The sequence below is a fragment of the Acartia tonsa genome, chromosome 8 (assembly GCF_053477335.1).
Source record: "Acartia tonsa isolate MP-2025a chromosome 8, ASM5347733v1, whole genome shotgun sequence".
Lineage (NCBI taxonomy): Eukaryota > Metazoa > Arthropoda > Copepoda > Calanoida > Acartiidae > Acartia > Acartia tonsa.
Window position 1 is genome coordinate 45,700,528 of NC_137267.1, and position 15,900 is coordinate 45,716,427.

Below are 15,900 nucleotides of genomic sequence, written 5' to 3' on the forward strand. Positions count from 1 at the left end.
TGGTGAACTATGCTGTAATTCTATAGTTTTCATCGTCACAGAAAGCGTCTAATTGTTTAAAAACATCTGCGCGAGAAGGGGAACTACTACTTCCGTGTAAGTCCTTTTGAAAGCAAGGGGAAATCAATGCGTCGGAGCGACTACCTCCCCCCCCCCCCCCCCAACAGCAGTGCTTTCTAAAGGCTCTCCTATATGTGTCATGACCTAACTTATCTAAGTTAGGATCCCCTTTTTTTACACAAAGAACTGAATAGGAAGTAACCCCTCCCTCTTTATAAATAGTAGATTAAAGTGTGAATTAACCCTCCCCCTTTATGATTCGTCCATATCTCTAGAGAGAGCAAGTGCGTTGAGACGAGCCTCCCCTTCCTTCCTAAAAGGATATTATAGAATAAGGACACTGAAGCAATAACTAGAGTTATTTTAGATAGCAATATTTCGTTTTTTAAAATTCGTTTATACAATATTTCATTTACATATGAATAAGTATTAGCTCAGAGCAAATATGCTCAAAAATTATTACTCTAAAGAGTAACCTATAAACTCATATTTTTTAGGAGTTAAACTTTGATATAAATTGTAATAAGACAATATAACCAATTTAAGAAATTTATCTAGTTTTCCTCATAAAAGTAGTTACCTAAAGAACAAAAAATATTTTTATTACTTCAACTTGAAAATTGACTTAATTGTGATAAATAAAATTTAAAAAGAATAAGATATACCTCAATTCCTTTCAAATTGTGTCAAAAAAACCTGCATTTGGTGGTTCTATTAAAAGTAATAATTTGTCTAATGGTAAAATACGCTCAATATTAGCTCCCCCTTTTCTCCTTAGTTTCTCCTGTACCTCTCATATTACTCTGATAAACATTAGCTGCGCTTCAATTGGAGGCCGGATTGGTTTTCTAAAGATTAATTTGGAACAAAACTAATTCAAAGTTTAAATTTCAATGAATGTTGACATTAAATAATCAATGAACCCTTCTTTCGAAACCGAATAATATCCTATGCTGAAAAATCGTGTATAGCAACTTAATACAGACAATTTTCCACGAATACAAAAATAAAATGATAATTTTGTTAACCCGGGGCCTTTAGCCCCTTAGGGTTAACAATACTGGTTTTAATCCTATAATTTTTCATTTTAATATCCACGGAAAGCTGTCTTTATTACAGGAAAGCTGGACACTAAACTCAATGAACTTACCAATCAAAATTCAATAAAAGTCCCCAACGTTCCCATTTTTAAAAGGTGCTACAATTTTTTGTTAGCCAAGAGGTTCCTGTATTTAATTTAAAAATAATTTTTCATAGAAATGTTCCTTATCCTCGAAATACAGAGTAAACTAGCGAAGTGGCGCGGAAAAGCAAAATTGTTCATCGATTAATACACTTTAGTGAAAAGACCTTTTTATAGTGAGTGTGTGTGTGGGGGGGGGGGGGTGTCGCGCAACGCAACGCAAAAATTAGCAGCTGCCCTATTCATATGTTCATGTATACATGCGCATCTTTATGTGCATGCTTCCTAAACCATCCCTTTACTATTCCCATTAGAAATCTATAAACCATCAACCTAAAAAGAACTAAGTTGAAATAAAAAATCTACGAAAATTGTGATTATAAACGTAGTGATTTAAGTTAATTAACGTAACATGATTACAATATGTTATTGGTCTTTAAAAATCAATAATTAAAATCGATCTTATATTATAACAGAAAATCAGTGAATTATCGAATCAAGTGCAGTAGATGTAGACATATGATAACAGTGTTATATTGATAAGAAGGATAGAATGGTAAGCTTATATTTTTTTATCTGATTAATATTTTTTTTAACTTAAAATTCTGATTCTTATCTTATTATAAAAAGTATGAAGGTTCTTTCTTCTAAACCTTAAGATTTCAAAGAGTGAACTAATTAAGTCCTTTTGGGAAGCTTAACATAGGTCCCTGGGTGGTTTTGGGCTATTTTAATGTTTAAATTTAAGCCTTGGGTTATACAAGTTTTTGGCGAACTTTTTGGATATAAAGCCTTTACATACTAGGGGCGCATCCGCTATAGTTTTATTATAAAGTAGTAAGGATTTTTTGTCTGAGGTTAAGATTTCAATAATTATTGAACCAATTGAGTTCTGCATTTTACAGAAATCTCATAGGTCCCTGACTGGTTTTAAGCTATTATTTCTAAGTTTGGTTTTAGGTTTTTTTCATACTCCTACGATTACATAGCTCTTAGAAGAATATTGACGTTAGAAATCTAAATATGACATTTTAGCAGAAGTAAAATACTTCACTTTTACTATATGTACGTGTACTTGGTTGTACAATTTGGGTTCATATAGTATTAGTGGCTGCGCTTTTTAGAAGCATCTTTTCTTCTTTTTCTGTTTAGTGTAAATGTAAACTAAATGGACGCATTTTTTTGTCTTCCTTGGTTTTCTGCGTCTTTCACAATTCCAGTTGCTGAAAAAAATCCGGGAAAGTTCGTTGCTAAAATCAATGGAAGCGGCACACGCTTAACAAATTTAGGGGAGGGGGGAAAATACGGCCTCCGAGGCGCGTGTGGCCACTAAATTGGCGCGGAGCGGGGGGGAGGGGAAGGCTCAAGGGGTGACGTTGGTTGGTTGGTTGGCAGCAGCCATCTTTTTAGAGTCTGAACGCAGCGCCCTCACTCAAGTGTCTCACACTATACACTCACGTCATCGTATTGGATTGGCGCAACCTCTCTAGTATAGCCCAGCCTAGCCGCTACTTAGTCTGCAGTTGGTTGTATGTAAATCAAGTATACTAGAAAGCCTGATAAAAGAAACCAAATTTTTAAACAGTGATAATCTAAAATTAAAGTTAAAACGCAACCAATTTTAACACATGTAATATGCAAAGACATTAAGTGAATAAAATTGTCCGACGGAAATTTTACCAACTCTAAAGAGGTGAGGGAAACTTTGTTGGGCGGGTGTGTGTGTGTGTGAGTTGTCAGAGTTCTGGTTTTGATGTTCCTTCGAAAACGTCAATATTTTGGTACTGAAAAAAGCTAAAATTAGCTGATACTATTTTGGGTACTGGGTGACCCCGCAAGGTTAAGGTACCGCATTGAAAACAGAGAGGGGCCCTCCGCATGGAAAAATGCTACCTCCCCTATTTTTTACTTAAAAAATTTAAATAAGCCATGGAGGTTTTAGTTCTCAACAGTCATTTTGAGTGAAAGCTCCTGATTTCTTTAGTATTTTTGCTTCTTTTTTTAATTCACTGTACTGCTTTGCAAGAAAACTTATGGTTGGGATTTTAGAGAGAGAGAGAGGGATAGAGAGAAATACAATTCAATGGTTTGCAGGGAAAGGGGTGGAGGCAGTGCTGGCTCTTGAAGGAATCAGGGATACAGGGATTAGTCTATGGAAAGTAATTCATCCGCTCCTCATACACACTTCCCAATTCTTATGTATTCAATCTTTGTTAGCTTTTAATCCGGAGGGGGGTTGTCGGTATATATATTCACCTCCCTGAATAGGTATTGGTTAAGTTAAGGAGTTTAAAAGTAATTGCGGGGGGGGGGGGGAGGTTATAGCCCTTGGGAATGGTATTTGGGAAGACTTAAATCGGTGAATTAAGCTAAGAACACATTTTTTCAACCTAAAAACTCGAGAAAAAAGATCCTTAATTTAACATTTTTCTCTTTTCTCTTCAATTTTTGAGGATCATTTTGTAGAAAAGATAGAATTTAGATGAGAAAGAAAGAAAGGAAAATGAATACATAGGAAGAAGAAAGAGTGAGAGAGAAAGAGAAATATAGAAAACAGAAAGAGGGAGAGAATCTAGTTGGGTCGATATTTGATTTCCCCCTCTCGGCTCCCCGGCCCACGACGTTACTTGAAATCGGGTTGAACAATGCAAAGTGCACTAGACGGTATTCCCTGCTTACATGAAAATTTTATAGTAATATGCTAGCAGTCTTACAGCATCTAGGGGCTCTATATTTATATGTATATGGAACACAAAAAATTTCTTTAAACAATCTAAGGACTTATGTAAAGCCAACCTAGGAAGATGAACCCATATTGGTTAAGTGATTAACAAGATCTTAACGGACAGACAAAAGACCTACTTCATTATACAATGGAATATAATAAAATAAACACCTATACGAAGAATTATATGGCATAAAACTTTCCAAAAAATAATTATTAAGGCAAATTGAGCTGTTCTTTTTGTACTTAAGTCAATTGTAAGTATTTTTTCTGAAAAGGAAAAGGTTTGAACTAGTGTAAATATTGCATATTTGGTTTTTATGTGTCAAATACATGTCTAAAATTCTATTTCTAAAATTAACTTATAATTATCCTAGTTTGTATACCTAAGTTTTAGCTGTAAAGTATGAATACTTAGGTATAAGTAGTGGGATTGATGTTGGTATTTTGGGGAAATCTACGAGAGAGGGGGGGGGGGGATTCCCACTGGACAAGAAAACCCGTAAGAAAAAGGTTCTAACTAACACCAAGAGCTTTCTCCTCAAAATACATTTATATCTAAAAAAGTACAAAAAAAAACAAGAATGATAGAATGCATAAGTACCTAGGAAAGTACAAAAATTTAAAAAAACAAATCCTATTTATAAATATAAAATTACTTGGATGATGCACCAGATTTTCAAGTGCTCTGATAAAGAGACCCTCACAGCTGGCTAAAATAACGATACCCCCTCCCCTCCAACTAAATGAATGATCTGACTAACAAATAAGGTTCATATTAGCAAGCTAATTTGTTGGCAAATTTTTCCTTTCAATATATCCTGTATCCTTGGTATTTTTCAGGCAATTGAATTGGAGACTCCTGTACTAGACTGCAGCAAGCTGGAGGGGACTACAATGAGCTCGTACGAGGCGGGGGTCCTCATCAGAAGGCAACAGAGGGAATACCCTCAGGCCTTGAGGTATACCAACAATAACATACATACATAACCTAATCAAAGATTATCCAAGACCTTTTTAGGGGGGTTAGGTTTGGGGCATCGCCAACTTATGGGTAAAATTTTACTTGAGAGGTGAAATCTATGTATATTTTTCCCTAATCTTTTTAATGAGGGGCGGGGTAATCACCCATTTATCCCATACCCATTTTGTATTTTCTTGCCTAAATTTCTTTAAAATAACCTATTATCTTATCTGAACTTTTTGAAAAAAAATTATGCATTAAAGTTTTATCAAATTCTCAGCAGTTTGTATTTAGTAAAGCATTTGATTAAATGTTCTTCTTGCCGAAAAAGAATTTATTATTATTACTTGGATCTTATTATCATATTATCACGTATACTAATTAAGTTAAATATTGTAGCGGACTAAAAGAACGATCCCTCCTACTGGATGAACGAACTGACCAATAATTGACATGGGAAATAGCAACTTAAATTAACGACAATTTTCTCCTGTCATATTTCTCCTCCTAAATCCATTTCGCCGAGCTTAAGTTTTTTTTTATTTCTAGAGAAGAGATAGCTTTGATGGCAATAAAGCTCAGCAATAACAGAGAGGTTGCAAGGTAATTAAATTACATTTCTAAATTATTTTTAAGACTAATAATATTTCTTTGCATTTACCCCTAGACTTTGCTAAAATGGGAGATACTTGATCACTTTCATAGGGGCGTTTTATAAGGGATCTAAAGGAATATGACAATGGCCGAAAACAATATACATCCCCAATGATGATACACAAAATTACCCCTTCTGTAGATTACAATTACCTAGTAATTGAAATGTTTAGATACTGAACTTAACGAACCAACCAATCAAAATTAGATAAAATAATCCAAGGATATTAAGCCAACGAATAAGAAAACGGGGGGACTAGGGTAATAAACAGCGCAATGTCCTTTCTCTGTTTTATCTTCTTAAATGTTCTGTCTTTCAGAATTTACAGTCAAAAACTTGGATACACAGTAAATGAATCAACAATCAGAGGCATTAAGAAACGATATTTAGAGGTAATTAAAACAAAATGGAAGTCTTTTAAAATTCAAAACAAGTCCCAAATTATTGAAAAATATCTTTCTTTGTAAATCATTCCAGTATGGCTTCGAAACCGATTAATGTCCGGTGGATTAGAACCGGTTCTCAGTCATACTGAAAAATCATGTATAGCATCGTATAACAAACTATTTTCCACGATTATTAAAATAAAAGTCATTAGCCCCACCACAGGGCTAACAAAAACTTGTTTTAATCACTTAACTTTTCATTTTGATATCCGCGAAAAACTGTCTATTATACGATGCGACAGATAACTATTATCATTTCTAAAAGATTACTTGTTGTATTTTTCAATAAAAAAGTTTTGATATTTATTGTACAGGCCGTACAGAAGGGAAAGATAGCAGCACCCGCTGGTCTAGTCATTAACTCTCTTTCCCCCAGGTATTGTATTTAAATCTTCGGAGCGAAGCTACTCTATAGGTTGTTATGTCTGTTAGTCATATGCTGTTTAGGAAAAAAGTTTGAGTTTTCCATCAGTAAAAGTCTTTTAGATATTACTGAAACATATAGGTTCCTATACAAACTACCTATAGTCAGGGATAAGGGATGGGAAACGTAGGAAAATATTATTTCAGGCCTATTTCAAGCCTAGGCCTATTTCTAGCCTAATAAACCAGTTTTGGGATAGCGCAGTGGTTCGTATAAAATGCTAATGAAAAAGCTGTGTGTGTGTGTGTAGATAAAGTATAGAATCAAATTCAGGTAGCTAGTTTAAAGTAAAAAACATAACTTTTTATAAACCTATATATTAATGGCTTTTGTTAAAATGAAGTTTTTTCTCTCCCAAAATTTTTTATCTTTTACTTTGGTAATTTGAACTGTCAGAAAGCTATCGTTGGGTTTCCCTCAGACAGATTTTAGTTTGTATTATTTGCATTTTTATTAATGAGTAAAAATTTTATTTGAAAATTTCATTGCTAATTAAAATTCAAAATAAATAAATAAATATGCACTTGGGTAACATTCTATCAAGTTCTTTGGATACTATACTGGATATAATGTAATGATATATCTGTACTGTGTTGTATTGTACAAAAATTAGGGTGAAGGTGTTGTATCAACTCCGTACTAAATTTTTAAAATTCAAAATACAACATCTAATTTATAAACTACCAAATGAAAATTCGTAGCTTTCCAAAAAAATAATCCCGTTATTTTTGTTTTTTCTATGTGGCCCTTTTTTAATGTTTAACTCTAAGCAGATTTAATAATTAAACTAATGTGATCTAACACCATTTATATTTATTTTTTCGTAGCAGACGAAATCATTATTTTTTCTAGATTGTCTGCTTCTAAAATTTACGCCATCTGTGATTTGGGCTTGTTTTGTATCAACCAATCACCAATTGGCTCCGCCAAAACAAGCCCAAATCACAGAACAATATTGGTTTAGAGCGGTAGCCAATATGAGCCGTCCGCCAGTAAGGTCATTAAATTAGGCAAATGGTAAAAGTTGCATGATCCCTTTCAAAACCAGGCCGAGACCTAATTTATGGCCAGGTTTCCTATCCCTTATCCCTGCCTATAGTGGTAAATGAAAAAAAGTGTACTGTTAAACATTTGTTGTAACTGTGAGTTAAAGTTTTTTTTTGTTTTTCAGGTCCTCAACTTTATTGCCCGACACACCCCTTCCACCTTCAGGTAGAGACTTGGAGTTATTTTTTCACTTAAATTTTAGGTTTTAAAACATATATGAGAGGTAATGGATATATTATTATTACTTGGATCTTAATCCAGATTTTCATGTGTTCAAATATAACGAAACTTGAATCAGACTTAAATAACGATACCCCCCCTTTACCCGAATCCTTTTCCTCCTACTGGATGAAAGAACTGACCAATAAATGAGTTTTATGTTAGCAAGCTAATTTTCCAAAAATTATTCCCCTGTCATAATATCCACGTATATTTTAAATCCTTTCATCTCAATCTGTCATATTCATTCCCTTGGTTTTAAAAATCATTTCCATTAAAAAATGCAGGGACGTCCAACCTTCTTGTTTAAAGGGGGGCAAAATGAGGGGTTTCCTTGATTTGAGGGGAATAATCTAATGTATTTTTATTATTTTGAGGTAGGTAAAATTAGGGGTTTCAAAGTTTGAGGGGGGGGGGCGGGGGAATACACCCTTTTACCCCCCCCCCCTTAGACGTCCATGAATTAATATCTCATTTATTTTCAGTGCTTGCCGAAATCGCCTTGGAAAACGGGGAGAGCATGTTGCCCCACCATCTAGTCGTACAAACCAGTTCTGCAGACTCATCCACCCTCTCCATGGGGGAGGGGAGCAGGGGGGAGAACGAGGGGGAGGATGAGATTGTTCTTGATGGTGTGGGAGAAGTAGAAGAGGTGAGAATCTTCATATGTAGAAATGACGTTCATTTTTTAGAATTTTTAATTACACGACCTTTGTTTGAAGTCCTAACTGTATAATATTCAATAGCACATGTTTATGAGATAATGTATTTATCTGCTAAATCTAGTATTCTTTAGAAGTAAGATTAACAGGTCCAAGAGCTGCTATTCAGCCAATTAATTCCATTTGAAATTGCCAAAAATTAAATATTTTGTTGGAGTAAAGTTGGAGTAAAACTTGTTTTTTGGTGTAACTGAAAGGGAAGTGAGTAAGAAGGGGAGAAAAGGGGATGGGGGTTGAGGGGAAATTTTCACTTAAGAATTGTTTGTCAGAATCCCATTCTCTTTTCCCTGATCAGGTCAAACTAAGATGTTAAACAAGGTTAGATAAATGAAAATTAGTTAAACTTATTTATAAAAATATTTCGTTTTTTTATCATGAAATTAAGCAATAGTTCATACCTTTCATAGGCCTTTTAAATTTAATAAAATTTTAATAAGATATTTTAAATTATTTTTCAGTATGGTTTCGAAAACAATTAATATTCGCTTGGTTATAATTGGTACTCGGTCATACTGAAAAATCATGTATAGCACCGCATTACTTTAATTTTCCACAAATATTAAAATAAAGATCATATAATTAATACCAGTTTTGTTAGCCCATGCCTTCAGCCCCTCGGGTCTAACAAAACTGGTTTTAGTCTTATAATTTTACATTTTAATATCCGCGGAGAGCTGTCAATAATACGATGCGATAAATAACTATTGAATTATTTTAGCTGGAAGAAGGAGAGGAGAGTTATTTGCGTGGAGGTTCAGAAACTAATGGTCATAATGGTCACTCTAATCTATCAGACGATGAGGTACAACAATTTATAGTAGCGAAGCTTCTCTAAAATTTGCGTCGTGTCTGTACGTCCATATCATGGGCATTGGTTCTAAAGGCCCCCCCCCCCATTCCATACTACTCCGCCAATTGTACCTTCCTAAATGTATAAAAATACTCCATTTTGAAAACAAAATTGCCCTAAAAAAGCCGCTAAGATCAAGGACGCTCAAAGTAAGCAGGGGAAAAATACTCTTACCACCAAAAAAGTACATTCCTTAGAAATTCTATTTATGCGTATAAAATTGAAATTCAAAAATTACCTATTGATTTATAATTTTTGTTTGATAGGATTCTGAATTTGAACCTCAATCAATGATGAAAATGCAAATTGAAGTTATAGAAGGTAAAAACAATTTTATTTTTTTTCTTCTCAAAATTGTCTCTGTAGCTCCGAACCCCTCCCAAATGCCTGCAGTTCCGAACCATGGGGACAACCCAGTAACCAAAATAACTTAACCTAACCTAAAGTAATAAACAAATAAAACTACACCCAAGGGAGGGGTTCTGTGTTCGACAAGTCACTTGGAGGGAAATTGACACTATTTTTAAGGTTTTCATTTAAGCCATCCATATTCCATATCAATACAATTGTGTATAGATTATTTTTTCTTTCATTGTCAAAACCCTGCATTATAATTACTAAACTATTATACTGCTATGTTTACATTTGAAATTATTTTTAATTTCATTTTCCTTATACATTATACAGTTGGGGAGTTGAATCCATTTTTATAGAAGCAGAAACATAATCTTTGATTATGGTTTGGACCCTCTAAAACTGTAATCTACCCTTCCACTTTCCCCTCTCTTGGTGAAGATATCTTCAACGCCGATACGATTTTTGGAATATAAGATTCCACTTTTGTCTCTCTTGTTGAAGATATCTTCACCAAGAGAGTCAAAAGTGGAATCTTACATTTCAAAAATCGTATCGGCGTTGAAGATATCTTCACCAAGAGAGGGGAAAGTGGAATCTTACATTTCAAAAATCGTATCGGCGTTGAAGATATCTTCACCAAGAGAAGGGAAAGTAGAATCTTACATTTCAAAAAACGTATCGGCGTTGAAGATATCTTCACCGAGAGAGGGGAAAGTGGAAAGGTAGATTACAGTTTTAGAGGGTCCAAACCATAATCATAGATTATGTTTCTGCTTCTATAAAAATGGATTCAACTCCCTAACTGTTATATGAAAAGGGATTGTTTTGGTTCGAGGTTTCGTGACTGTCAAAATATCATAGACAAATTATTTATATAAAAAATTAGATTAGGTAAAAATTTTACTAACAAAAAAAAACTATTTGTTTTGCATTTTAAGACCCAAATAAATGAAATTAAAAAAATTAAGAATTTAAATTTTTGTTTATCTATCTATTTTTATTAGTCTATGACTTTGTAAAAAAATATACACAACGCTGATCAGCTGTTTACGGTGTTTACACTACCTTATACTTCTAGCTTTGTGATTATTTTGAATTTTTAGTTTTTTTATTAAAAGCGAAGCTTTTTTATATTTAGGGCTGGTCCGTCCGTCTGTCCGTCAATGCACCCGTAACATAATGATTAATAGATGTTTAGCACTAATTTGTGGGATATTATCATATTCACACGATTTTCGGCCGGGATATTGATTCCTAGAACTGTTCCGTGAGATTTCTATCCTGCTATCCTGTACTGATGTGCGCATGCGCGCAGGGATAGGTTGCGTGATTTTCTCATAATACATATAATAATGTCGTCTTTGATTGATTAATAGCAATCAATCAATGAAATAATTACTTTATACCATATTTTCATATTAATATATATTAAAACTAAAAATCAAAAGGCAGAGGTTATGGGGAAATTTGGCGAGCATGGAGGGGGAGGGTGGGGACATAATTACTTTAATCCAGAAAATTTTATAACAATATTTTCTTAAATATTTGCTGAAATATATAAAATAAGTATAATAAAGTATCTTATTTATTGGCTTTAATGTCCTATTTTATGAATTTCAAAAAACTACTGGACTCATTGGGTTCTCTATTTTAGGAAGGGGGCATTTGGAGGTTTTATATTAAATTCCATTCCCCAAAAGTTTTATAATAATGTTTGTTCACATGAATAAATAAATAAACAAAGCGCATTTGCCGGTATTGTAAACAGACACATATAACGCGGCGCGGCATGCGCGCAAGGATAGCAGGATATAAATCTCACGGAATAGAACTATAAGAACAATATAATATAGGGAGGTTGAGGGCCGTGTTAATAGTCTAAAACCACCTTGGGACAGATCTAGGGCTTTATCCTTTAATTAGAGTACTTACTTTAGCGAGAATTTATGGGACTGAAATAAAAATAAAAAAATTGCTAATGAAAAATATATGCTTAATTTTCAATATTTTTATTAAAAATGTCCAAATCACCATGTTATACCTCTAAAAACTGAACTTAACATAACCTATTATATATAAAAAAAAACTATTGTGGAATAGTTCTAATTTAACAGAAATAGTATTTTCTAACAGAATATTAATTAAGAAATGTCAGAAAAATAAAAATTAATGATTTTAAATATGTTTTAGGCAAAATGAAGGAAGAAATTCAAGAAAATGATAATAGTAATGGTTTCGAGGATAGTGGTCCTTTATCCATTGATACAAGGTAATAAATAAGTTATTAGTATAGAAAGATTAAACATTTACATAAAATATGAGGGATAGGCGCGCAACAGTTACCTATTTATTGCTTAGTTTTATAGACAGCATCCACGGATGTCAAAATTAAAACCTGTTTTGTCAGCCCCAAAAAACACCCAAAGACCTGATTCTAGAAATTAAAAAGCTTAAAACTATCCTGGGATCTATGTCAAACTCCCCTAATATGGAGAACCCAATCTGTTCAGTATTTATTGAAATCTTTAGCATCAGACAAAAAACTTACTACTTTATGAGAAGGTTAGCTGCTACGCCCCTATCCTCTAGTGGCTCTGTATTCGAAAAGGTAGAGAGGGGCTAGAAAAATAGTTAAAACCATACCAAGACGTAAATCTGAAAATTTATTGGCCTAAAACCAACACAGGATCTATGAAAAGCTTCCCTCAAAGGATAAAGCAGTTATTGAAATCTTAAGCTTCAGTCAAAAAACATTAAGGTACTTTTAAAATAGGATTATTATTTATAGTGAGCCAGACACAACGCCCAAGCCAAGCATACGAATAAACAAGGGCTTACAAATGCAAGCAAACTCAGCCTTGAAAAGAAAAGCATCAGAAATGAATGGGTCTGCAGCTATCGCACCCATTGTTAGAAAAATCAGGTAAAATAATCATTTTGAAATTGGACTAAAGTTTCTCAATAAGTAGTTTTGTCTTTTTTATTTGATAAGATAACAACAAAGCATTATAATTCTGGGAGTGAGGGGAAATTGGACTGTCTTTTTAATTACACTAGCTCACTAACCTTTTCTTATTCGTTGACTTAATAACTCTTTGTCATTAAGTTGAGGGTCCAAAAGTTTCAACCACTAATAAATTGTAATCTACAGAATGGGTAATTTTGTGTATCATCATTGTAAATAGATTTATATCTCTGCTTACAATTTATTAGAACTAATTTTCACACAATATTTTTGTTATATTTAGACCGAGTAATACAGAGAACGAGGCTGATATTGTCACATTAGAAAAAGAAATTAAGTAAGTAACTATTTTATTTTTATTTTACCTGTAAATTGTTTTTTTTATTGTCTCATTATTTGATGAATTGAGTCATGCTTTGCAAAATCAAATCATAAGTTTTCATGAAATTATTTTTTTGTGTTAAGGGCCCTGCATTGGTTAGCGCGGAGGAAAGAGCAAGAATGGGACCAAGTAATCAGATTACTGAAACAGAAGGAGGAGAAACTCATCATAGCCCAGAGGAACAGGGTTCTCATCAGGGCAGACAGTGACCATATGATTAATAGGTAAAGAAATCTTATAAAATGTTGTAGGTAATTGATCAAAGAAAAATTTATGATTTAAAGAAAAAACTACCTACTTACCTGCGTTATAACTAAGACGTTAAAATTGGTTCTTATGGATGCTAAATTAGGTGTGCGACATGAATAGTTGGAGTAGAAAGAATGTATTGGAATTAACAGGCGCATTTAATTATCATGGACAGTAAGGACTTCCAGACTAGGGTTGGTTGCCTGAAGGGCGTTTAACTATATAGCATGATTTAGTTCAGAGACAAACCTAACTAAGGTTTCATGGTTTATAACATCCTCTACGGGCTATCCGAGGCTATGAATAAAGGAAAAATATACATATATTTTATTGTTTTTTGGATGAAATTAAATTCAACCCACTTAAATGATTTTTTTTACATTTTAAAGTTATATGTTATGAGTAGTCGTGATGAAAAATAATTTTTAAAAAATGTTAAGATTTGTATCTGGTTCAACGATGGTTCTTCCGAAACAGCCAGCTACTGTATTAGTGACCAGTACCCCGACAGCTGTGCTGCCCAAGCCATCTATTATTGGTACTGTACCAACTGTCACAACAACAACACCCAATTCCAGACTTACAGAAGACAAAATTAACTCTGCCTTACAAAAAGGTAATTTATCAATAATAAAAAAACCTATTGCTTCGTCATTTTAGTTATTACTTAAAGTGTTCATAAACGCACGATTTAGTTCATTACTGTATTATGAAGAAAATTATCTACTACCTTTTATTAATTTAAAGATACTTCAACGAATATCCTTAGAATATGTTCGGTACGGGCGTTTTAGAGGTCTCAATAGATTAAAACGTTATAGAGCGTATAACTTAGTTTTAAAAATATCTAATAAAAGGTTTTTTTCTCCAGCTAATGTAAATCTGGAGAAGGAAAGTGTAGCGACTATAACAACAACAACTAAAACTACCACTGTAAATAATACTACCTCAGGTATAATCAATTAAATAATTGCTACACTTGTACAATTAGCAAGTAACACCTATTTTTGCTTCAAGGTCCTCAATTTTGTATTTTTTTGTGCCTAAAATTCATTATTAGGAAGAAAACTATAATAAAATAATCAAGTCATACATTTAGATAACATAAAGTGTCATGAATAAAAAAAGCCAAATCAGTGGGAAAAAAAGCTACATACTGGCGGACAATCCCCAAATTTTGAACGTAGTTAGAAATATTTATTTTCAACAATGATTTATTATTACTTGGATCTTGCACCAGTTTATCCTGTACTCTAACAAAGTGTAACTTGTAGCGGGATAAAATAACGCTGTACTCCATCCCCTCCCCTCCTACTGGCTGAACGAACTGACCAATAAATGAGCAATAAATTAGCAACCTAAATTGACGACAATTTAACCCTTTCCTTAATATCCACGTATATTGTACATCCATTTGTACAACTTTATTCAATAATTTAGGCGAGGAGGGCGGAGGTAATGCAGCCACGCCCATCTGTCAGGGCTGTAAGAAAAAGAAGAGTGAGTTTGTGTGTGCTGGATGTAGCAATAGGTGGTACTGCAGTAGAGATTGTCAGGTACAGTCTTTTTTGAAAGATTTATTAGAGGGAGGAAACATTGGACTCCGGTACTCAAAGTTTTAGATGGCTTAAATACTTTGGATACTTTTAGTAAATAATGTTTGTGCTTCTAGCAGGAGTGTTAAAATTTTTCAATCAATAAGTTTTATCGTAAGAAGGGGTAATTTTGTTAATCATTGATGGGGATATATCCTGGACGTCTGTATCCTGTCATTCGTATGTCCGTACGTCCTGTAAGTTTCTAATAAAATTCAAAAGGGCATGAAAACTAGTCTTGGTTCAAATCTAACTTGAAAGAAAATAGTTTTTTTTTATGAAAGATTTAAAGTAAGTGGGATTGGAGGTTAAGAATCACTGGATATATAATAGAACTCTCAAGCGTTTAATCAATAAACTTATTTTTTTTCAGGTTGAAGATTGGGATGACCATGCAGATGATTGTTCTGGTTAATTGTCACGTCACCGCGACTTGGCCGCAGCTGAGAGAATTTTTTTCAGAATCAGCTGTTATATACGGCTCATAATTCCAATGAAAACAGACAATGTTTAATCTACCTACTCAAAGGACGATAAAATCGCCCTTAATGATATAGTGATAATCTCAGAATCTATTGTAAATAGAAAAAGATCAATTAAACGAAAAATCAAGTGAAACTATTTTTCTTACCTACCTAACCATTCCATTACATGAATTTTATGGGTTTATAGGATTAGACATGAACAAAGTTATTTACTTTTTGATAAATGATTTATAAATAAATATTTAAGATCAATTAAATTATCTTAATATCTACCATTTCTTTCAACTTTACAAGCTAACATAGGCATATAATTATGCTATTAGATTTATATCCTTGTATAAATAAGAATTATTTTGTTGATGTCTTATCCTTTACATCCCTGACACTTATACTCATTAATTTCATTTATTTTGCCGTCCCGTGAATTTTTTTCTTTGCATTTTTACATTCTTGTTACTTCATCAATTAATTTTGCTGATGATTTTTTTTGCAATTAAATAAATATATGAATTTCTCTATTAGATGCTTATTAATTATTTATGCTTATTTTGTTGTAAAAATTGTCCTGATTA

The 15,900-nt window shown here is 33.2% G+C and overlaps 1 protein-coding gene across 2 annotated transcripts; it reads left to right on the forward strand.

Moving 5' to 3' along the window:
• The first annotated feature begins 1,421 nt into the window (after positions 1-1,421).
• On the forward strand, positions 1,422-15,846 carry LOC145327099 (uncharacterized). Of its 2 annotated transcripts, none has more exons than XM_080170623.1 (17): positions 1,422-1,799; positions 4,812-4,930; positions 5,482-5,535; positions 5,907-5,979; positions 6,348-6,409; positions 7,629-7,669; positions 8,209-8,375; positions 9,164-9,247; positions 9,562-9,616; positions 11,843-11,921; positions 12,441-12,575; positions 12,901-12,954; positions 13,083-13,223; positions 13,689-13,864; positions 14,120-14,200; positions 14,689-14,804; positions 15,217-15,846. In XM_080170623.1, the coding sequence occupies exons 1-17, from the start codon at positions 1,797-1,799 to the stop codon at positions 15,256-15,258; spliced, it is 1,482 nt and encodes a 493-aa protein (XP_080026749.1). In that variant the 5' UTR covers positions 1,422-1,796; the 3' UTR covers positions 15,259-15,846. The 2 variants fall into 2 exon arrangements, with proteins under 2 accessions (XP_080026749.1, XP_080026751.1); XM_080170625.1 differs by lacking the exon at positions 1,422-1,799 and adding an exon at positions 2,659-2,936.
• The last annotated feature ends 54 nt before the right edge of the window (positions 15,847-15,900 follow it).

Coding starts and splice junctions, on each gene's coding strand:
- LOC145327099 (XM_080170623.1), top strand. Junction 9,248..9,561: donor CTAATCTATCAGACGATGAG/GTACAACAATTT, acceptor TTTGTTTGATAG/GATTCTGAATTTGAACCTCA. Junction 12,576..12,900: donor CCCATTGTTAGAAAAATCAG/GTAAAATAATCA, acceptor TGTTATATTTAG/ACCGAGTAATACAGAGAACG.